The 23,967-nt window shown below is 37.8% G+C and overlaps 1 protein-coding gene across 20 annotated transcripts in view; it reads right to left on the bottom strand.

Annotated features, from left to right (window-relative positions):
- PIKFYVE (phosphoinositide kinase, FYVE-type zinc finger containing) overlaps positions 1-23,967 on the bottom strand; it is a 75,082-nt gene that overhangs the window by 41,526 nt on the left and 9,589 nt on the right. For 10 of the 20 annotated variants that reach the window (XR_004969163.1, XM_036318771.1, XM_036318770.1 and 7 more), the window contains 10 exons: positions 22,433-22,551; positions 21,660-21,831; positions 19,174-19,381; positions 17,032-17,121; positions 14,162-14,300; positions 12,646-12,803; positions 10,775-10,886; positions 9,840-9,987; positions 9,143-9,310; positions 1,343-1,402 (listed from right to left, as the gene is read on the bottom strand). Coding sequence is in view for 19 of the 20 variants with exons in the window: in XM_036318771.1 (XP_036174664.1) it covers positions 1,343-1,402; positions 9,143-9,310; positions 9,840-9,987; positions 10,775-10,886; positions 12,646-12,803; positions 14,162-14,300; positions 17,032-17,121; positions 19,174-19,381; positions 21,660-21,831; positions 22,433-22,551 (1,374 nt within the window). In the remaining variant the exon portion in view is untranslated. Of the gene's footprint in view, positions 1-1,342; positions 1,403-7,392; positions 9,311-9,839; positions 9,988-10,774; positions 10,887-12,645; positions 12,870-14,150; positions 14,301-17,031; positions 17,122-19,173; positions 19,382-21,659; positions 21,832-22,432; positions 22,552-23,967 lie in introns of those variants that run through there. The other 10 variants (XM_036318778.1, XM_036318779.1, XM_036318781.1 and 7 more) reach the window with 9 other exon arrangements.

Here is a 23,967-nt window from a genome sequence, read left to right as displayed (position 1 = left end):
AAGTAGGACTCTCAAGTCAATAATTATAAATACAGCTTCTGAAAAGCAGATGAGACTTTTATAGTACTTTTGTTTTGGGACATTAAAAAGGGAGGGGGTGTTCTTCCCTAGAAAATTACAAACTGAAAGCTACCATAAGCAGAAATCTGAACGGTGACAGAACAGCATGTGAGTGTGGGGGCTGACCCAGCACGGGACAAGGCAGAAAGTCTACTTGGACCATCCCAGGGAGTGCTTCTTTTTCAATGTGGGGACGAAGGCTTTCTCGTTAGCAAAACCTTTACAAGTCAGACCCCAAAATTAGCTATAAAGACATATTAGAACAGAATAACTAACAATTTATTTAAAATGCTGTACAATCCTTACGTTTTTAAAAAGAATAGAAATGGATCCAGATGAAAAAAATAATAGATAATATAAAATGTTTTACAAAAAATATGCTAAGTAAATGTTGAAATGTGATTAAATAAATAAGAAGAGGTGGGAAATGCTTACAAAAATTCTCTAATCCTTTCCCTCTCAAAGCAAACCAAACAAAAAAACTTCTAACCAAACAGTCCACAGACTACGTAGTAAAGCATGCATCCATCACATGTAAGGTACAAGAACTGCATGTTTCAGTTATGTAAACGGCAGGTCAATAAACTTCTAGTTGAACCAGACGCTTGGAGGTGAATTTTAGAAACACTTCTAAGTTATAAGATCAGCTGCAAGGGGCCTCCCTTGTATCAGCTTGTCCTAGTTTTTCTTAGATTTGAAACCTTCCCATTACCTGAGGCCTAAACTGTGAAATGTTACAGAAAATTAAGTAAGGATGTCTTTACTCCACAGTAAGCTAAGGAGGAAAGGAGTAGGAAAAGGCTTGCATTCTTCTATACTTTCTTTTGTCTCCCAAAAACTGATCAGCAGAGTTAGTTCTTATTCCCCTCTTCTGCCTACTTCCTTCCCCAACTTCACAGGGCAAGCAGCATCCTCAACTGGATGAGGTCTGCCTGTGGGCTTTTTGACAAGTTTGACAATATATAGATCAAAACTTAATATTATGCTCATGCTATAAGAGAGCATTAATTACTTATGCCTATAAAAGAATACAATCCAAATTCTATTTAAAAGCCTTTTAAGGAGTTACTTTTCAGATCAAAGACCTTTTCTCAAACCAAGTCCAAAAATATATTTTTGAGTCTCAACATTCTCAGTTACTACACATACTAAAAACTGTTCCAATGACACTAAAATAACCATATTTTCAGTACCTACTTTGAGCCAATCAATGTGCTAGACCTAAGTATAACCTCGTGAACAAAACAAACAACACTGCAAGTGCAGCTTTGGATAAAATTACCTTTGATGAAGGCGTCACTTATTGAGAGCTGTTGTCCTCCACCGTCAGAAATCAGACACTCTGCATACCAGGAGAGAGGAGAGAGGAGGAAGGAAAGGAGGGACTCAGGACGCGCCAGCACAATTATATAGAGAACACACCCACACCAAGTATTACTCATACTTAAACCCATCACCGCCCGGCCAATTCAAGAAAGCTTTAGGCTACAATGTGTCTTTTAACTTGTTTCACCCACTTCATACTAAGCGTAATAGACTTGAATTAACACTCACCAGAGCCCTGAAACAGTAATGTTAGATATAACCTGTAACAGGTTTTTTCCCCTTATCAAAACTGAACCCATTTATGGAAATTAAAATCTTCAGTAATTTGCACGACAAGCCTAAAAGTTACATAATTTTTCTCATGTAGAATCGCATTATTTAACAATTAATGTCTACTACACACACAGTAGTTCACAGATAGAGAAGTTACTTGATCAGATAATACATGGTATTTTTGTATTTCACAATATAAGCTATTAAAATAAATTAATACAAAAGTAATATTGGCAGGAAATAAAGATATAACTCTTCAGGATTTTTTTTAGTTTTTTAATTTGAAGTTTAGTTTTACAAAAATGCTAATCACACACTATCAAATGGTTGTTTGCAATAACACACTATGAATGTGCTTTTAGAATTTTTAGAATATTAAATCCTTTTCTTACAAGTGAAACTTAGTATTTACTTCCCCATGAACTTTTCTCTAGGTCTGTGGCCAGGCGTAGTTCAAGTGGGGTTCTTCCTACCATGCAAATTAAACCACAATGCATTTTAAGTCATTTAAAGGCAGCGATTTTCAACCTATTTCATCTCATGGCACACAAACTAATTACTAAAATTCTGCAGCACACCAGAAAATATATGATATTTTTTGCTGATCTGACCAAAAAAGGGTATAATTTTGATTCATTCACACCAAATGGCTATTGTGCTGGCTGTTGTCATTGTTTTATTTGATAATCTAAGGGAAAGGAGGTCAGTGCCCTGATGAAGCAGTCAGGTATTGCATGTTTTAAAAATTCTTGCAGCACACCAGCTGAATATCGATGCTTTAAGGTATAGGTTGTCCAAGAAATTATTTCCAAGTAGATTTCATTTATAAACAAATGGACTTCAAAAGTCAATGTTTATAAGCCAATATGCTCATCCTTCAAACAAAAAAGCAGAGAAAACATTTTAAATTCTATTTAAAAGCCTTTTAAGGAATTATTTTATTTAGAAAATTCAAGTGTGCTATACCAAGTACAATAAAATGAAGTACCTAGACAAGTAAAAACGGATGTTACACTTTATTCCTACACCTCACTCACAGAAATGAATAATGCCAACCCCTGTTCATTCAAGTAACGTACTGATTGGCTTTAAAAGCTTTACTCTTCATACTAAAGTTTATATATATATATATATATATATATATATATATATATATATATATATATATATATATGAAAATTCCAGAAGTGATTAAGTTTCCCCATTTTATTATGAAAAATTTCAAACATTCAGAAAATCCTGTATTCCCTCCACCTGGATTCAGTGATTGTTAACTTGCCAAAATCTGATTTCTCTCTACATATTATGTATAGTCTCCCCACCACTACCATCATTTGAAGTTATATTTCACATCATACATTTTACCACTAATATTCCAGCATGCATCTCTTAAAAAATAAGGGCACTCATTCTTCTCTATAACCACAATACCGTTTACACATTTAAGATTATTTTCAATGTCTTGAAGCTATAGGCCAGTGGTTCTCAACCTTCCTAATGCCGCGACCCTTTAATATAGTTCCTCATGTTGTGGTGACCCCCAACCATATTTTCGTTGCTACTTCATAACTGTAATTTTGCTACTGTTATGAATCGTAATGTAAATATCTGATATGCAGGATGTATTTTCATTGTTACAAATTGAACATAATTAAAGCATAGTGATTAATCACAAAAACAATATGTAATTATATATGTGTTTTCCGACGGTCTTAGGAGACCCCTGTGAGAACTGCTGCTATAGGCAGTTAGACATAAGCGGAGCAAGGTCAATGGGCCAGGTACAGGTCACTAGGGTGGATGAACTAACTGTCAATTGTAGGTGGGACCTTGCCCCAGGGTAACTTTTCCTCCCCTATCGTATCAGTTTGGAGCCCCTGACCCTTCCTCCCTGGAGATAACATTTAGGCCTCAGTTGTATTTCAGGCCCAGATAAGCAACAAAACCAGCCACAGCTGATATCAGGGCCAGCTGCATTGAATACTGACCTCTGCCCGGGTGCCAGCAAACCCATCAATGACGACCACACCCTGAATGGACACACCTGGAAGGCTACTGAATATTCTATTAAGATCTTTCCCTGCCCGCCCCCGCCCCCCCTCCAAAAAAAATCTCCACCTTCAAAACTCTTAGGAGAGCCGAGGGCTCTCCCTCCCAGAAGCACTCCCATGCCTTTCCCTGCCCCTTCCCCCTCCCCACTCCTCCCCCACCCCCACCAAGCATTACCATCAGCTCCCTCACTCCCAAGCTCCAAGGGCCCTTCCTTTACCTTCATAACTTATTCCCAAGCCCATCTCTTCTAGGAATTACTTCTTCTACCTCTGTAATTTACCAAATACATGTTCTTTTACAGTTTGGGTCATGCTCTGAATCCTTTCCTAGCGAGAACCCAAGGACCAAGGTTGCTGAACCCAGGTTTGGTCTGACCCCAGTGGTCAGACACCAGGTGCTACAACATTAATATCATTGAATTAGTCCATATTCCCATTTTTCTAACTGTCCCTAAAATGCTGTAATAATTCCCCCCCTCAAACCTGAATCCAATAAGGCTCATATATTGCATTGTCATTGTCTTTTAATCTAAAGCAGACCCCCTGCCTTTTTTCTTTTTCATGATACTAAATTTTGAAAGTACCCAGGCCAAATATCCTATGGAAGGTCCCACATTCTGGATTTGATCAACTGCCTCCTCACGGTGCTATTTAACTTGCTCCTGTACCCCATGTTTTCCTGGGAAGTTAGATCTATGGAAGCCATGCTTTTTTTACTCTCTTCTCCGGGTTCTACTCACTAACTTTCCAAGAATGCTTCAGAAACCTGCTTGCAACACAAAATAAAATACATTTTAACTATAGAACTCCCCAAGACCAACAGTGAAAAATTAACTAAGCCAGATCACACTGTTTCAAATTTTACAAGTTTCTGAAAATGAGGGGCTTGCTTATATAAGATTAAAAACAGACTTTCAAAGTGCAGCTATTTCAACCAATTTTATTAATCCAAAAGTTCCTCAGCCTTAGAAGATAAGGTTTAATCCTGAAGAAAAGATTTAATAAGTATTACCTTTAACTTCAATGAAATTAAAACCACCCATTCCATTTGCATTTTAACAGGAATGAAAAACAGGCAGAAGACCATCACTACTAGGTCGCTCTGATGAGCTTAACTTTCGGTAATCAGTTTATCTTAACTACAACACAGAAAAATGCCCATTACTGAATTTCAACTTCACAAGAAAAATAGTAAAGGAATAATTCCTGTTAGTATGCTAAAATCTAATGAGAGAACTGTGAAAGCCAGGAACATTTATTATGGGATTTATAAAGTCCTTACATTATAGACTCTCAAGATTGCAAATGACCCAAGAGATCAATCTAACAATTACCTTCTTTCTGATGCTGGGACCTCCTTTATTCTATTCTTACTGAGTAGGCTAAAGGATTCCTTACACCCCCTATACCTTACACCCCCTATAATTCTTTTAAAATTCTAGATCTCGATTTTTCATTTCACGAAGTCAGAACTAAAAGCAAACTTGGAAGTCACCTAAGCTCTCACCCAATGTAGCCATGGATTCTCAATAACCCTGAAAGGGGGACATTCAGACACCACCTAGACCTCCCGGGCAGAGCAGCAAAGGCTCCCTCCTCCTAACTACTACATTTACTGTCCCCCCAGCCACATACAAAATAAACACGTCTTTCAGCTACTCTTCGGGTACTTCAGGCAACACTGAGTGAACTATTCATACCTCCCTCCAGAGTATTAAATAGTAAACTTTTTAAGTCATTTTAATGATTTTTAACTCTGAAAAACAAAATACTGACCAAAAAAGCTGCTGAACACTGAATAGGGATAGAAAAGCCCTACAGCATAACCTAGAAGCATCCCCTTTCTGTTGACATCAGATTATTAATTACTCTTTCAATATTTGGTACAACCATTAAACAAACTACAAACCCATGTGTTATATTAACAGTTCTGACATTTGCCAAGCACACTGAGTTCTTTATGTGTTTTTTATATAAAGAGGCTCACCGAGACCCTAGATTCTGATTTTGAGAGAGAGAGGAAGGGGGGGGGGGAGAGCGAGAGCAATATTGATGTGAGAGAAAAACATCAATCAATTGCCTCTTTCATGCACCCCAACAGGGAATCAAATCCAAAACCTGGTGATGTGTCCTGACCCAGAATCAAACCCACAATCTTTTTGTTGTACAGGATGATGCTCCAATCAACTGAGCCACCCAGCCAGGGCTAGAATGAATGACTTATTTTAGTTAACCAATGCTGGTACTCAGTCACTACCAATCCCTTTTCTAAATACAGTGGAATCTCAGTTCTCAAACTTAATTCATTAGGAAGGCTATTCGAGAAGCAATTTGTTAGAAAACCAAATCATTTTTCCCCATTAGAAATAATGTAAACTGAATAAACCATTTCAGATCCCCAAATGATTGTTTTAACCTCTCTTGTATACAGCACATGTCTAATGTACTGTTTAATCTATAAATAAACACTTCTTTTCTTAAATTTATCAAACCACCCCCACTCGCCTTAAAGGACTCACTTTTAGCACTCTTTCCCGGGGTGTCTGGCAGGTCAGCATGCAGCATCTTTGCTTGTTCATATATCTCTGCCTCCGAAATGCTGTCACTGGCTAACTGCTTTCATTTATCCAAATCAACAACAGTTTTTCTACCTTTTCAATTGTCTGTAATCATTGCTTCTTTCACTCCCTGAGCAATATTAGCACTCTTGATGGTCTCTTTGTTTTAAAATTGTGCTAATCACTGATTTCACCAGCAACAAAGCATTCTCTCCTTTATTGCCTGAGAGACACTTTCTGTCATGCTGAGGTATCAGCATGAAAGGGTTGTCAGGTAGAAAGCCGAAGTTTGGTTAACCAACCAAGACATTTTTTCTGTGAGCAACTTGGTCGAGAATGGAATTGTTGGAGATGGGAGATGTTTGAAAAATGAGGTGATTGTACTACAGTACGTTCTGTTCATTAAATCTTTCTACACTTTGGTCAATTTCCCATGTCACATCAAAAAACCCATCTTTTAAAAAATTTTAATTCATCTACCAATACACTCATCTAAACTCCCCCCTATTATCCACAATTCTTCAAAAATAAACTATGGCCCCATGACCACAGGTCCAAATTCTTTCAATAATCTGGTACACAGTGCACCTGAACCTGGCAACAGACTTATTTAAAATAACCAGGCATTCTCTATTTCTTCATAATCTTGAACTTCACTTTCTTCTTAACCATGTGTGGTCTTTGCCAGTAAGATTATCTTGATGAGGAGGGACGGAGCCTCAATTAATATTAATTATATCAACTTCTCTAAATAACTGGCCTAATTTTTTTTAATCACAATTTTTAAAACCTTTTATAAGATATCCTTGACATTTACTCCCTCCTTCAGTAAATCTGGACTTTTGCCAGCCTGCATTTTTTAAGGTGCTAACTCTCCTTTCAGATTCATCCTTCTATGAAGGCCGCCTCTTACAACTTTTGTAGACAATCTTTTTAAAAGGTTGAGATCAGTCCTACCTGGTTTGATTCAGTGGATAGAGCATCCGCCTGCAGACTGAAGGGTCCTGGGTTCGATTCTGGTCAAAGGCACATGACCAGGTTGCGGGCTCAATCCCTAGTGTGGGGAGGAGGCAGCCAATCAATGACTCTCTCTCATCATTGATGTTTCTATCTCTCTCTCCCTCTTCCTTCCTCTCTGAAATCAATAAAAATATATTTAAAAATTAAATAAAAGGTTGAAATCAGAGAGGTTCCAAAAGAGTTGTGATGGTTTTTAACTGCAGGTGATTCCTTTAATTAGAGATTTGACTATAAAAAAATAGTGAGGTTTGACTATAAAAATGTCATTGTTAGGGCCTCCTGCTCCAGTCCTCTCCCAACACCATGAAGTTAAGCTTCCTAAAGTGAATGTCTGACTGCTCAGCATCCACCTTTTGCAATGATGACTTCCATGATGACAGGTCACCTTCTTCATGATTTTCAAAACCTTAACTTTCCAAGAGGTGAAATCATCCGCAAAATGGATTTCGCACTCTACTTTCAGCAAGCTGAAATTGCCAACACACGTCCAGAGAACGGACATTGGCAGTCATGATAGATCCCACCTCTGCCCCACATCTGTAATTTGTATCACAAAGGCATTATCCAATATCCTCCATGGACCACAGTCCACAGTTAGTTCTCACATAATGTCATGTCTGCTTCACTGCCCTACTATACTCACCCAAATGCTCACCATTTCTCCAATTTCCGTTTAGAGAACGCCCATAAAGATGAGTATCTTACTCATCGTCAGTGCCGCTCAAGTCCCCTCTTTGTCCACACCCTCTCTAAATGTCTATTGTCAAATTTCTATTGTTAAATAAGATATATCTTGTTAATAATGGATAATACTGACAATTATAAGAAATTTGTTGTAGAAAAGTGAATGTTTCCAATTATTTTAGCATAGCTGTTAAAGTGTAAAAGCTTCGCTTTCCTAATCAAAATAGGAAGTAGTAAAGAATTAGGCAGGCACTTCTCATCTGAGGAGACAATGCCATTTCAGAGAGCTAACTATTAAAAATTCACACTCCAGGAAAAATCATGGAATATGTTGCTTCATCTTTATAATGATTTTTCAATTACTATAACATAATGAAATCCCACATTTATTTACTAATGTATTTACTTTTATATAATGCCACCTTAGGACTAAATCTTAAATTGGTTTTTAAATACATCCAAAAGTGTAAACCTCTTCACCCATTTTTTCAAAGCATTTCATTTCTTATGAATTGCTGTTAGATTTTAGAAATAATTTACCTTATTTTCCTTTTTACACAAAATTTCTTTTAATATGGCCAATATTATTTTTGAGTTAGTAGACTAAAGTCTCAAATAAGATAACTAAAAATGAAGAATGAATTCGTTTTGCCGAGAAGAAAACTTTTTAATAAATATAGTATATACATAAAAAGCATTTTAAATTATAGTAGAAAGATGTTTTGGAATATGTGAATGACTTTCCCACAATCTAGTTCAAGCATCTGAAAAGGTTTAGGGAAATAAGTTATTGGGTAATAGCATAAGCGAATAGGCTTTAAAATGTTAAATGAAGAAAGAGAAATGAATAGAGCAGAACATCCATGTTATAAATGCAAAGTAATACCACCTTGGAAGTTGCACATTAAGGGAAGAGCAGTCAGATGTAGTTCCTTTCAACTGGGGGAGAAAAGGAGGGGAGTGGTACTGAGGGAGAAGACAAGAAATCAAAGGAATCAACCAAAAAAGATGTGGGGAGGAGGTGGGGAAAATAAGAGAGGGTGGAAAAAAACCCACACCAAATCCCCTCAGCCATATGGGACAGAGGAAGCCAGAGGGACCAGCTGGCACAAGATCCTAGGCCCAGCTCTCCAGCCTGCGTTTGGATTCCAGATGGTGACTACCTCCTACCTTTTTGGTCAGCAGGGTGAGGGGGCACATGTGGGTACTTGGAGGGCTTCTTGATATGGAAGTTCACGTTGTCCAGCTCCACGTTCAGGCTGATAGAAGCGGCTGAGTCACTGTCCACTGTGGACTGGAAACTGCTGACTGAGGTGCGCTTGCTAGGACTGGCAGAATCTTTTAGTGTTGGGGAGGGGAAAGAAATATAGGGAGAGGAGGGGAGCAAAAAATGGGTTTCATCACAGGGTATTGGAGGAAAGGAGAAAGATGTTTTTTTAATATACAAGCCCAATGTGCAATACCAAAATGGATACAGTATTTTCATGTACTTCTGTGTAGACTTAATACAATTTGATCAAGTTAAATGTGAAATGAATTTTTAAAAGAAGTATACTGGAGGTTCTGCAGAAAGTCTGATATCATAGTGAAGAGGTGAGAAAGTTGTCTGCTGTGATATTAGCTCAGAGTTATTTTTAAGCTGCTGCAAACTAGAGACTATGGCAAAAATCTACGCACGCCAGTAGCCTAACAAGTAGGTTTCTTTAGAAAATACTGTATCTAGGACAAAGACTGCTATCAAATGTTTACATTTAGTTGGAGCCATAAATCTTACAGTAGTATCGTTTCAAGTAAACAAAACATTCATTTTATCATACATACACAGTAATGAGTCATAAAAACTAAAATATTAGAAAGTCAAACTCACTAGTTAAATTATCGTCACCTTCTTCAGCTATCTGTTCTGTGTCGCTGTCATCAAACTTTATGTCCTTAAACCATGATGGCTCAGAGTGTCCTTCTACTGAGTTCACTGAGTCACTGTCCGGAGAAGGGGTCTCGGAAAATTCCGTGCTCTGCAAGGATCAACACAGGATCTGAGCAATGCACCTTTAATAGCAACATGGAGGCTGTCACACTGCAAATGAATCCCAGCCCAATATTTCTACTCACTAAGCACTAAATAAATTTATATAAAAATAAGCAAATTAAAAGCAACTAAGTTATAAACCAACATCATGCTGACAATTCCTCTCTTACATTTTTTAATTTATGCATTCATTGGTTGATTCTCCTATGTGCCCTGACCGGCAATCGAACCCGCAACCTTGGCATATAAAGACGATGCTCTAACCAACTGACCTACCCAGCCAGGGTGAAAATATCTTTTTTAAAATTTCTATTCTTAAAGAATTCTCATTTTCCTAAGTAAAAAAAATATATATATTCATCCTTTTATCATTTCTGTACAATTTAATACTGCTAATGCATCAATACCTACTGCAATGGTAACATTACATTTTTCAATCACTTTATTATATATACTCCCTCTTAGCCCTAAAAACACAGGCAGAGTAAAACTGAAAACCACTGAAGATAAATGACAAGCAATGATAACATCATAAGACCAAGCTTAAGAAAAGCCACAGCAACTGAATATTATTTGATCCCAATAGTTTATTTATTTGTTATCACCACTACCTATCAAGGAAAAATAACATTTTCACTTTCCTCAAGCAGCAAGGAAAAAACAGGTTAGAGAAATGTATCTTTGGGTAATTCAACTACTTTTTATTCCTGCTGATGAAGGAAGAGCTCACCAGAAGCCAGCACTATTCCCACTGGCGCTAACCCGGAAACTACCTGCAGTGGTCTGTACAGCGCATACTCGTCCCTGAAGATCTGATCGTGGTGACTGACACAGTCCAGCCAGCGTCCGTCCACCATGGCTTGGCCAATCGCTATAGCTTGTGCCCTGCATCAGCACCAACAACAATGAAAACTTTTAAAAGTCAGAATAACTTTACAGGTACAAACTGAGACGTAAACTGAATTATTTTCCATCCCCATCAGAGTTGCAATTTAAATTGACCTTGGATAGGTAAGGGATAAAACAAGGGAGACTGACAGCTAAATTAAAAGATTTTTCCAGGTACCACAGTATAGGAGAACCTACCAGCAAGGCAGCCCTAACAAAACTTCATTTAATTCCAGCATTTTTTTAAGTACTCAATGCATGCATACTCCTCTACTTGTAAGAAGAGTAAAAAAAATGTTGAGAAAAGTGACTCCTGTCCTCAAGGAGTTTATAGTCTTGATGAGAAGACAATACCAAATATTACAATATAAATACATTATGTATATGTGCTTTGTTCCTACACAGAAACTTATTAACACATTGCATTTATATGGCATTTCACAATTTATAAAGCACTTTAACCATATTATTTCATTTCAACTTCATGGCTTCTTCACAGAACTGCACATTTTTTTCATATTAGAACTGAGAGGTCCAGTCTCAACAAGATTGAATAACTTGACTAAAAGCATACAGCTAAAAAGAGAGATAAACAAAACTGGAGCCCAGAGCTTTACTGGTTAAAGCTATTTCTCTCTCTGCCTACATTCTTGTTTCTTCCCATGAGAAGAAAAGTGGCAAATCCAAGTGAGGAAAAAGCCAGGGAACATGTTACCCTGAAAGGCAAGAGGACCAGTCTGTCTCTTTTTTACGAATGATTTGTGAGATTTTAACAAATCTCTCTAGGGCACTCCAGGGGTAGCTATGGACCCAATTCTCAGGACAGGCTGCAATGTCCAGATTAGGGAATATTAGCAAGAGAAGCCATTGTGGTCTTGGTTACATTCCCATCCTGCTTAGCTAAAGAGTTCTGTGTTTGGGGGATTAATGCACACTTCTGCTTTTAATCAAAATTAGGTGACTTGTGACCCCACTTGGTTCCTTGCATCTGTCCTCTACCAGTGAAAACCCAGAAGGGAGGAGGGTTGACCATTGGCATACCACATACCAAATGCAGAAAACAAACCCTACACAAAAAGAGCATTGCTCCCCTTATATCTACAACCACGTGTCCTCATTAAAGAAAATCTGTATGTATAAAAGCCAATTGACCGGAACAACGGAATGACCGGAATGACCAGTCACTATGATGTGCACTGTGGCAGCCAACCAGCCCGATTGGGGCACCCATCAGCCCCACCCAACCTCCCGCAGCCCCTCCCCCCCAGCCGCCCCCGCCCCAAATCGGCCCCTTCCACCCCAATCGGGGGTGGGGCTGGCTGGCCAACTGCCCACAGCCCCTCCCCCCACCCCACCCCCGAAAGCCTGGCCTGATCAGCCTCCATCTGGGTGGGCTGGCTGGACCCTACCTGTACATGAGTTCGTGCACAGGGCCTCTAGTTAATACATAGTATCAAAAAGGCTTTCTTTCTTTATTTTTTTTTTTAAGGGGAGAATGATGATTTTTATTTTTTTTAATATATTTTATTGAATTTTTTACAGAGAGGAAGGGAGAGGGATAGAGAGTTAGAAACATTGATGAGACAGAAACATTGATCAGCTGCCTCCTGTACACTCCCTACTGGGGATGTGCCTGCAACCAAGGTACATGCCCTTGACCAGACTCGAGCCTGGGACCCTTGAGTCCGCAGGCTGAAGCTCTATCTGGTGAGCCAAACTGGTTAGGGCAAGGCTTTCTTTCTTAAGTGAGCATTACCTTGTAGTGATGTGTCCATTTCGGATTAGCCAGTTGACTAGTTCCTTCCCCACGATGCAGTTCGGATGTGTTCGCAGCCAGTACCTGTGATCCTGAAACTCCATTCCGCTGCTGTGATGGCATATCTTTTTCCACAGGTCCTTCAACTGAACGCTGTCCTGAAGTCACATTATAAGCAAGTAATTACTTCTGAGTAGGATGTTGTATACCTTTTCAAATTCTTTCTTGTGATTTTTAGATTAAGAAGAAAAAACTCAATTCAGGTGTCTTTGTATAGCTAATTTACACGATTTAATAGAAATGCCACCTGCATGAGGCAAGCTTAAACTCAGCTCATCTAATTCCAAATAAAACTTTTTCTCCTGAAAACCTACTATCCCCCATCCCACCCTACCCAAAAAAACAACTATCCCAAATGAGTGTTTTCAGTCAATGGCACATATAATCAGTCTCCTAGTCATTTAGTACAAAATTTCATACTCCTCTGAGGAGAGAGGCAAAGGAGGGAACTGAACAGTCAGTAACACTAACCTAGAGTGAATGTTTCTAGCAGCCTTCACCCGATTCCCACCATTCTCACCTACACCCAACTGCCAGGTGACTTTTCCTAAAGAAAGGCCTTCAATGGATGACTCCTGTCTCAGAAAACCTTCCAATGTTGCTCAGTGCCTGCAGGTTCAAATCTAAACTTGTAAAGACTGAATTCTCCACCAGTGAAGTTATTAGCCCCAAATAACTTTCCATTCTCATTGTCCACAGACTCCAACTTAATCCCTCTCCCAACTAATAAATACTACTTCTACTTCAATCCATGAAAAACGCCATGCTTATTCTCACTTCTATACCTTTCCTCACACTTTTAAATCAGGTTTGCTTTCCCCAGTCCATTCCATCCTTCCAGGTCCAGTCCAAGCCTTTCAGTTTAAGTTCTTTCCTGACTCCCTCACTACTAATGAGCTTTCTTTTTTTATATAATTAAAGTATTACTTCTTTTACTATTAAGGACCTACCCACTGATCTCCTATCTACCTTTTGAATTGCAAGCTTGAGGACAAAAGCCATATCTTCCATTTCTTTGAGTCATTCTTATGATTGAACACAGTATTTTACACACAGATAAATTCAATAAACAACTGATTATTATCTCATATAAACATACAGTATTAAATGTCTGAAGGCATTCCATGTGCGTGAGAAACATGTTTTAAAGTTTAATAGCAATCTGGGACCTAACTAAAAGTTAAGCTCTCTCATTATGTAGGCACCTGAATTCTGATCTTGCCAGATGAAAGGGGTCAAGAAAATATTAATGCAATATATGAGCATGGAATGCTTGACCAATTTCTCAGTTGATACTAATAAAAACTTCAGCTAATTATTTCCCTATGTAATTTATATGCTAATTAGCTATTTCATCTGTATGTTTCTTCAAAAAAAAAAAAAAGAAGAAAAATCAGAGAGGTAAACATTCTTTATGATCAAAACTAGCTATGGGCCAAAGATACTGGACAAGTACCAGAAGAATTTTGCGTTCATCCTCATTGGTTTCTGTCCTCACATATGTTCGGTTAGCCTGGGGACTGACAGATGTCTCATATGAAGGCACCATGGGAGAACCAGATCGATCCAGTGACAGGTTAGTAATGCTGGCTGATCTGGGAATAAAAACACACAGTGAAAACACAGTCATAAATTTGTCATCAATAAATTCATTTTTAGATAAATGCTTATTTGCCAATGTTAAGGGTACTGGTAAAAGTAGTTCTGATGGCTGTGTATGATGTTATCATTGGGGAAAGCTGGGAGAAGAGCATCCAGAAACTCTCTGCACTATATTTCCAACTTCTATGCTAGTCTAAAATTATTACAAGACAAATTTCAAAGAGAGCCGCTATGGAAAGACTACAGGAAAACCATTATAGATGTAGTTCATACATCAATAACATTTGAAAGGAAATAGACATAAACTCTTCTTATTAAAATACTGAAAATTAGTATTTTTATTTAACTGAGAAATATAAGGAATCATAGTCTAAGTGCAGAAGTAATCTTGCAGATCAGGAACAGGAAAACATGGCCCACAGGCCAAATAGTTTTTGCATAAAAACTATTTTTAAGTGAGGTAAGAATATTTTTAGTTAACCATCTCTAATGTTCTGATGGCATGGAACACTAACTTTGAACCACAACTAAGCAAAATGTTATCCCCCCAGAAAGAATTCCTTTCTTCTCATTAGTAGACCTATATTAAAAATATTGTCCTCAATTATTACATTTTGAACTTAATCAATAAAAAAATTAGTGAAAATGTGTTTCATCTCTTTTTGTATGAGTACTTACATAATATCCTTAATTTTGCTTCTTGGCAAAGTTACCAAATAAATGACTTGTAAGTGGAGTATCAATAGCACTGAGCAAGCTTTTATAAAAAAATTTTAGCTAGAAATTTAGTTAGCTTTTACCTAGAAAAAAATGAAACCCAATTTTAGCTTCCATATAAAGAATAAAAAGCAGAAGCTTCTATGGTGTAGTAAACACTATACACTCATTCAGTAGTGTCTACTGAATATGTATCTTCCCTCATTTAATCCTCACAGCACTCCATGAAGTAAATACTACTATATTCATTCTACAGATTTAAAAAATGAAGAATCTGAGAGTAAGTAATTTATCTATGGTAACTCAGCTAATAAATAACAGACTGCTGTTCAAAACTAGGTCTCACTCGAACCAACATGAAGATAAAAATACTTTTAAAATAATATAAGCAAAATTTTTTTAACCTTTTTTTTTTTAAATCCTCACCTGAGGATATTTTTCCACTGATTTTTAGAGAGAGTGGAATCAAGGGGGAAGAGACAGAGAAAACATTAATGTGAGAGAGACACACTGAATGGTTGCCTCTCATATGGACCAGGACTTGGGGATTGAGCCTGCAACTGAGGCATGTGTCCTTGACCGAAATCGAACCGGGGACCCTTCAGTCCTTGGGCTAAGGCTTCATCCACTGAGCCAAACTGGCTAGGGCTATAAGCAATATTTTAAAAATAATCAGTTATTCATTTCTAATCTTTATTTTAGTAAAAAGTAGCCAGTCTTATTCAACTAATTAAAATCTCTTCTCCAATGTGTGCATTACCCATGCATTCTGCTTCTCTAACATTCTAACCATCCCTACACATATTCTGATATAGTGACAACAAGAATAACTTTGAAAATCAGTCAATTTTGTTGTGAATTATTCTAATAAGTAGCCTAGTAGTAAGAATGCTGACTAAAACTTTACTTAGAGGTAGTACTCACTGACTAATTTACAACTTTCCTAAAGACTTACATCAATCTTAGCATTAATTCAAAACACATAGAGACATATAGTAAATTAGCACAGCTACCACTACCAGTATTTCTCCACATGCCAACAGAAACACTGTAATTTGTCCCATCTTTTATAAAACTGTCTCAACTCCAAATCTCTGCATTTCCCTCCCTGCTATATCAAAACTCCTATCTCCACTCCTCCTTCCAATCTCTCTTGAAGCCCAGAGGACCCACTGAAATTGCCAATCAAGGTCAGCACATTATTGTTCAATCCAATGGGCATATTCCACTCCTCCTCTCACCAGACATAGTAGCAGGATAACCCCCTCCTTGAAAAACTGTCTTCCCTTGGCTACTAAGACAACACACTTCTAGGGTTTCCTCACATCGTCACTGCTCTCTCCTTCTCAGGCTCCTTTTCTGGTTCCTCTTTACTTCCCCAACCCCAGTCTTTGGTCCTTATTTCCTCCCTTTGCACACTCACTCTTTTGATGATCTTCATCCTGGTTCAATGTTTTAAATACCATCCACATGATGCCAACACCCAAGTTTGTATCTCCAGCTTGCAGCCCTCTCCTGAACTATTTGACATCTCACATGGATGTCTAGAAGGTATCTCAAATTCAGCATGTCTAAAACCAAACTGTTCCTCCAAGTCTTCCCCATCTCAATAAATGACAATTCCATCATCCCAACCACTCAGGCCAAAAACTTGAGTCATATTTTACCTCCCATTGTTTAGTAAGTCCTATTAGCACTACAATCAAAGTATATCTAGAATATGGCCAGCCAGGCCCACTACTCCTGTTCTCTTGTCTGGATTACTGCACCAGTTAGAAGAGGAGGGTATTGGTTCCAAGATCTGAAGCCAGTAGAAAACAGTAGAAATAAGCCACTCAGACAGTGAGAGCTGACTAGCAAAAAGGAAATGATAGTTTAATTCAGACTTTAGAGCTAAGAAAGTGTGTAGCAATCAACCCTGCCCATTTTTTTCTGTTTGTTCTTCTCATTACTATGAAAAGAAGGAAAACCAGACACAGAATACCGCGTTTTCACTTAGCAGCTTACCTATTTCGAGCAGGAGATTTCCCAGCATCCTCTTGCACAGATACAAGTCTTGTTGAAAGAGAAGTATTTGAGGACTCTGGATGAATCAAACTATAAATAAAAAAGGAAAAACTTGAGATGATTTGGGACAGTAACAAACTAATCCAATTTCAATGAAATGCTTTAACACTGAAAAACAGATTGTTTTCCACTATAATAATGAGATTATGGGCCATTTTTTGTTTCCTTCCTTTAATTAAAGTGGGAAGAGTATGGTTTTTATCATAAGTATATCAAATGCCAAAAGACTGATAACAGAATGTATTAAGTATATGGAATGCCATTAAAATAATAAATTGGTTGGATAGCTACTTAGAAAACTCCTTCTCACATGAATAATACAATACTGAAGTGACTTAGGGGGGAAATCCTGAGCTCAAGTATTTTCTTCTCAGTCGCCATGACCCACTGGAATAGCACTACAGAGCCAGAAACACCTAGGTCCAAGTGCAGGCTCCACCTCTTACTAGCTGTGTGACCTTGGGTACACTGCGTCTGAACCTCAGCATCCACATCTGTCAAGAGGAGAAAGTAGTGTCTACTGCAGAGATATGATGACTAAAAAAGAGTGAACATTAACAATTAGCACAAAACCTAAAATTATCCCACCTTTAACATCTATCCTACATCTCCCAGGATGCTTTCAAACCTGGTTTATTAAATTGCATTGCTAATTCTGGGCTCACGCAACAGGGCCAGGTACAACTAAAAGACATTATAACTAAAGTAAGCAAGAACTAAAGAATTCCTATGTTTTGTTTTATTAAATGTGAATCAATCTTTAAAACGTATAAAGTACCTGAAACATATAAAGAATCATGATGGCCCAGCTGGCGTGACTCAGTAGCTGAGCATTAACCTATGAACCAAGAGGTCACAGTCTGATTCCCGGTCAGGGCACATGCCCGGGTTGCAGGCTCGATCCCCAGGGTGGGGCGTGCAGGAGGCAGCAAATCAATGATTCTCTCTCATCACTGATGTTTCTATTTCTCTCTCCCTCTCCCTTCCTCTCTGAAATCAACAAATATTACTAGTAAATATATATGTATTAGAAAAAATCATGATGCCACCAACACCAATGCACCATTGAGCAATTTAAGAGAACGTTATCACTGACTTTCAAGTGCTTGTGTTTTCCTACCCAATGCCGTCCCTCTCCCTGCCTTCAATGAAACTAACATTGTAAATTTTCTATTTATCAGTCTCTTCCTTTTCTTTAAATTAACCATTGCTGGTATCCCTAGACAGTGTGCTTATTCTGTATATTTTTAACATTATGTAAAAAGAATAATTACTGGATATAAATGTGACTTTCTTTTCTACTCTACATTATGTCCCTGAGATTCATATATGTGAAATGTAGCTATAATTCATTCATTTTGACCACTGTTTAAATTCATTGGTTACATACTAATTCCTCACTCCCTTAAGGGGTAATAAATATAATAACCACTAATCAGAAAGATATTAGTTAAAACTCTAAGCTCTTTAACATGGCCACATTGGTATTATGCACACAAAAAACAATTTAGCTGGAAAAAAAAATCAGAAACTGGTGAATCTAGCATTCTAATTCAAACAATTCCAGATAACTTCCAAGAAAAAGTTGGTAACTTCCTCCACTACCAGGCAGTGTAGCATATTTAGACAGATGGAAAAACATGAACTGTTCCCAAGGAAGGAAAATAACCTAATTTCATTTGAAATATTACGACTATAAATCTTATGAATACTCTCATAAGAAGACTACATGAGAAATTATTGACCTAAACTTCTATTGTCTATTCAACAAATATTATCTAGATCATACATTGGTCTCATACTGTTCTTGGTGTCAGGGACAAAACAGTGAATGAATGAGTAAGATACAAAATCTCTCCTCTTGACATTTTAACTAGTCATTATAACCACTGCCCATAAACATCCTCTGTGATCCTTCTGGAGACAAGCCAAACAAAAAGGATAAAATAGGAATATGCAGGAAACGACTCAAAGTGCTTTTAGTTAACAATTCAAAGAAGATAAATGTTAAACTAAAAGCACTCACAGGGCACAAGATTATCAGTATTTCTCAAATATAAAATTATATTTAAGTGACAGTACCTTTGCCAGGCAAAGTCATCCTCTAAAAATATGTTGCGACTGGCTTTTCTACTCCCAACAGGTGTTCGGGGCTCACCAGGATCAAGTACAGACAATGAGGAGGCAGAATCTGAAAGAGCACTCAAGTCTTCCCCAATGGAATTACTGTCCGTGGAGTGCGCATAACTTAAGGCTATTTTTCTACAGTAAGTGCAAGCTCGGAGGTCCCCTAGAAAGGAAAAAGAAAAAAGTAAGTAAAAGATAACAACAATGTACTACTTAACAGATGTATTAAATCTTTGGATCAATAGTTAATATAATAAAAGGAAAATGTCTTCAAGTAATGACCAAAAAATATTTTTAACAAAGTAAAATAATTCTGTTAGCTCAGTTATATACTTTAAAAACCATCATATGATAAATTCAAGTATACAAATTACCTCAAGTATTTATAACAAGTTAAAAAAATATCACTCAATAATAGTAGATAGAAAATTCTGGTTAAAAGTATTTTTCTAGGTTCAAAAAGTAAAATGAGGGACAGAAGGTTCAAGAAAAAAAAAATTAAATAAAGTAAATAAACCAACACAAATGGAAACAACGTATTTTCCACAAGCAAAAAGTAAGGAAGAAAAATATGATACCTGGGTCTCTATTGTGAAGCCCTGAAGAGTAGCCTCCACAAGGGGGCATTGTTTTAAAATAAATAATAGGAAATATGGGGAAGGGGGATTGTTAAGAAAACTCTTAAAGTGAAAGTTAGAATGGAAATAAAATATTCTTGGGAGGATAAACAACTAGGTTATTTAATACTTTTAAATGTTGTAATTTTATTTAGGGTATAGTTCTGCCCCAATGTAAGTTTTCATTTCTACTGTTTTTCTGTAACAATTATTTGTGTTATTTCATATTTTAGTACACTAAAAAAGGAGGTAAGGTAATTAAACTTTACAAGTAACATGTTATTTAACAATTCAACCTTAAATTTTTTAGCATTAACATTAGAAAAGTGGCCGAAACCGGTTTGGCTCAGTGGATAGAGCGTCGGCCTGCGGACTGAGGGGTTCCAGGTTCGATTCTGGTCGGGGGCATGTACCTGGGTTGCGGGCATATCCCCAGTGGGAGATGTGCAGGAGGCAGCTGATCGATGTTTCTCTCTCATCGATGTTTCTAACTCTCTATCTCTCTCCCTTCCTCTCTGTAAAAAATCAATAAAATATATTTAAAAAAAAAAAAAAAATTAGAAAAGTGCTATGATAGAACAGAAAGATTTCTTAGTCAACTTTTACTATAATTATTACCAAGTATAAATTATTTGTTTTATTTTTTCATTTTAAGACTACTAATATAGTACTCAGTTTTATTAAATTATGCATGTATTTTAAGCAAAATTAACATTTTGCTTAGTTTGTAATATTTTGTTATGACCGTCCTAGAAAACTAACACACAAACCATATTAAGACGACAGGATTTTATCCTGAGGGTAATAGGATTTCTGAAAGGGTTTTAGGCAGGGAATACCCTGACATGATCAAATTAGCATTTAACTTAAGAATACCAGCTAGAGTATGGAAAGTGAATTACAGGTAGAAAAAAACTAATGGTAAAAAAAATCTTTTTAAAGGCTATAGCCATAATCTGGATGAAAGATAATTCAGGTCTAAAACTCTGTAGCAGCCGAAACCGGTTTGGCTCAGTGGATAGAGCCTCAGCCTGCGGACTGAAGGGTCCCAAGTTCGATTCCGGTCAAGGGCATGTACCTGAGTTGTGGGCACATCCCCAGTGGGAGGTGTGCAGGAGGCAGCTGATCAATGTTTCTCTCTCATTGATGTTTCTAACTCTCTATCTCTCTCCCTCTCTGTGGAAAATCAATAAAATATATTAAAAAATAAAAAAATAAATAAATAAAACTCTGTAGCTGTTTAGGTGAAAAAAGAAGTAAATAAAGCCAAAAGGAAAATCTACATGATAATGAAAATAACATGAGATGCTTAGAGCGTGTTCATTTGGGTGCCGTCTGCCCACTTTCCACTTTCAAAAATCACTGTATAAATCCACACACTATTGTTTAGTTTTTTCTGCTTCAACAAATAATTAAAATTCCTACATTGCTAAAATTTATGAAAGAATGAGAGATGCAATTTACTAAAGCACAGTCATATACTCAAAGAAAATCTGTATTTTATAAAATGAAAACTCTCATGGTAATATAAACTCATAAGTATCCTACTCTAACCACCTTGTGTAATAAATGTTAATGCCCCTAGGGTTTTCTGATAGCATCTATGATTCCCTGTCTGTTACTCTACTTATTTATAAACATTCCCATCTACTTTGTTATTCAACTATGAAGCCTTTAAAAGCAAAGCTGTGTCTCTCTGACCTCTGTGTTCTCCATGGCTCACACATTAAGCCCAAAATAAAAATTAGCTTAAAATCAGTCTGTATTATAACTATTTTATACTTATGTTTAAAAATTGTAAGACTGTCAATAAAATGCATTTACCTGTATAGCCCATAAATTTTCCCGGGATTTCTTGATTACAGCAACGACTGCAGAATATCTGCCCACACAGTCGGCAATGGTGTCTGCGCCTAAAGGTTGTAAACTTCTCACTGCAGTCATAGCACTCCTTACATTGGCTATCTGGCATCCAGTATTGCTTCAGGTCACTATCCTGTAACAAAATATGTGAAGGCTTCTTGAAAATACTGATGAAGATTCAATAGCAAACGCAATGCTAACCAAAATTTTATACAGCTTCTTTTGGAGAAATTGAAAAGCTACTCCTAGAATTCATATGGAAATGGAAAGAGCCAAACTGACCATGACAATCTTAAACAAAACTGAAGGACTTACATGACCAACCATCATGTAAAGCTACAATAATTTTAGAATATTAGTTCAAGAATAGAAAAAAATGAAGCTATGGAGCAGAAAAGAGACTAGCACATCCTCACACACGTATCTATGGACTTGACAAGATTTATAATGCATTCAGTGAAGGATGGTCTTTTCAAGCATGATGCTGGGTCCCACTGGACAGCAATGAGGGGAAAAAAGGAGCTTGACCCCTAAACTTCACACAAATAATAAAGCTTTTTATTGTGTTTTGAACAGAACACAAAAGAACATCTAACTATAAAGAGGGGAATGTGATCAATTAAAATTAAGTACTAACTGAACTTGATTTCAAGGACATTATGCCATTTTCAGTGAGTATGGTATGAACCCATGGAAGGGCTTAATAAGTACCTTCCAAAGCCCTTAGACTGTACCTGGCTTTTCCCCTCCATGATTTCCTTGAGGCGTTTTAATACTGTGCTGAGGCTTCGAAGCTGAACGGCTGTACGAGGGTCATGACCTCCAAAGGTAGGTTCTGCTTTCCTTCTTGTTTCTGAGTCAGATTAACCAAAAAATAAAAAGAACCTTGTAAATAGTCTTCAGTATCTATGCAAAACAAGGTATATATGTGATGTGCAGTGCCTCAAATTATCTATAATAAAAGTGTAATATGCTAATTAGACCGGACGTCCTTCCAGGCGACCTTCTGGATGAAGCCGGGGCTTCGAAGGAAGCTGGGTGCCAGGTGCCAGAGGGAAGCCGTTGCCAGCAGCCGGGGGAAAGAAGGCCTACTTTTGCATGAATTTCATGCATTGGGCCTCTAGTTAGTATATACTTATGTTCTCACCGCCAGTGATATGGATTGAGTTAAAACTAGTCTTTATAAAGAAAGGTAAGAGGCATTCAAAGTGTTTCTTTCAATGGTGTTTTTATATTACCACATGAAACACTACTTCACAAGCAAGTAAGGCTACCTAAGATATAAGCACTGTGTGAGGCCAATGTTTGAGGCCTGGAATGGGAGACTTGCTTACAGGGCCCAAAATTCATGAGTGATTTCTTGGGCCCTTTGATCCCAAGCCATAGCAAACACCAGCTAGAAATTTAGCAGAAGAAAAAGCAATCCCAGTGAGTTAACCTAATTTAGTCTCTACAGTTAAACAGCAACAGCCCAGCCCGCACGGCTCAGTGGTTGAGTGTTGACCTATGAACCTGGAGGTCAGGGTTTAATTCCTGGTCAGGGCTCAATCCCCAGTGGGGGTGTGTGCAAGAGGCAGCCGATCAATGATTCTCTCTCATCATTGATGTTTCTCCCTTTCTTTCCCTCTCCCTTCCTCTCTGAAATCAATAAAAAATATTTTTTAAAATTATTTAAAAACAACAACACAGCAACAGGGTTGAGCAGCTCAGTTCAGTCTGCAGACCACGTGTCCAAAGTCTCACAGATGCTCAGCACAGAATTGAACAGCCCAATCCCAAAGAGGCGGACAGACCTGAGAACACCCAGGATGGTCATTTACCCATGGACTTTCCTTCACCAGTGTCCAAGCAGATGAAAACTGCCGAAGAATTGCTAGAATGCCGATGCCACCCTCTCTGCTACCTCCCTGCCCCTACAGCTCCACACTGGAGGGCACCACTTACACTTAAAATAGCACTACTAGAGCCGGGCCTATCAATAACCAAAGTCCAGCCCTAACCAGTTTGGCTCAGTGGATAGAGCATCGTTCTGCGGACTGAGGGGTCCCGGGTTCAATTCTGGTCAGGGGCATGTACCTTGGTTGGGGGCACATCCCCAGTAGGGGGTGTGCAGGAGGCAGCTGATTAATGTTTCTCTCTCATCAGTGTTTCTGAATCTCTATCCCTCTCCCTTCCTCTCTGTAAAAAATCAATAAAATACATTTTAAGCCGAAACCAGTTTGGCTCAGTGGATAGAGCGTCGGCCTGCGGACTGAAAGGTCCCAGGTTC

Source organism: Myotis myotis, unplaced genomic scaffold (assembly GCF_014108235.1).
Source record: "Myotis myotis isolate mMyoMyo1 unplaced genomic scaffold, mMyoMyo1.p scaffold_m19_p_8, whole genome shotgun sequence".
NCBI classification, from domain to species: Eukaryota; Metazoa; Chordata; class Mammalia; order Chiroptera; family Vespertilionidae; genus Myotis; species Myotis myotis.
This window is presented reverse-complemented; position numbering and strand designations above follow the sequence as displayed.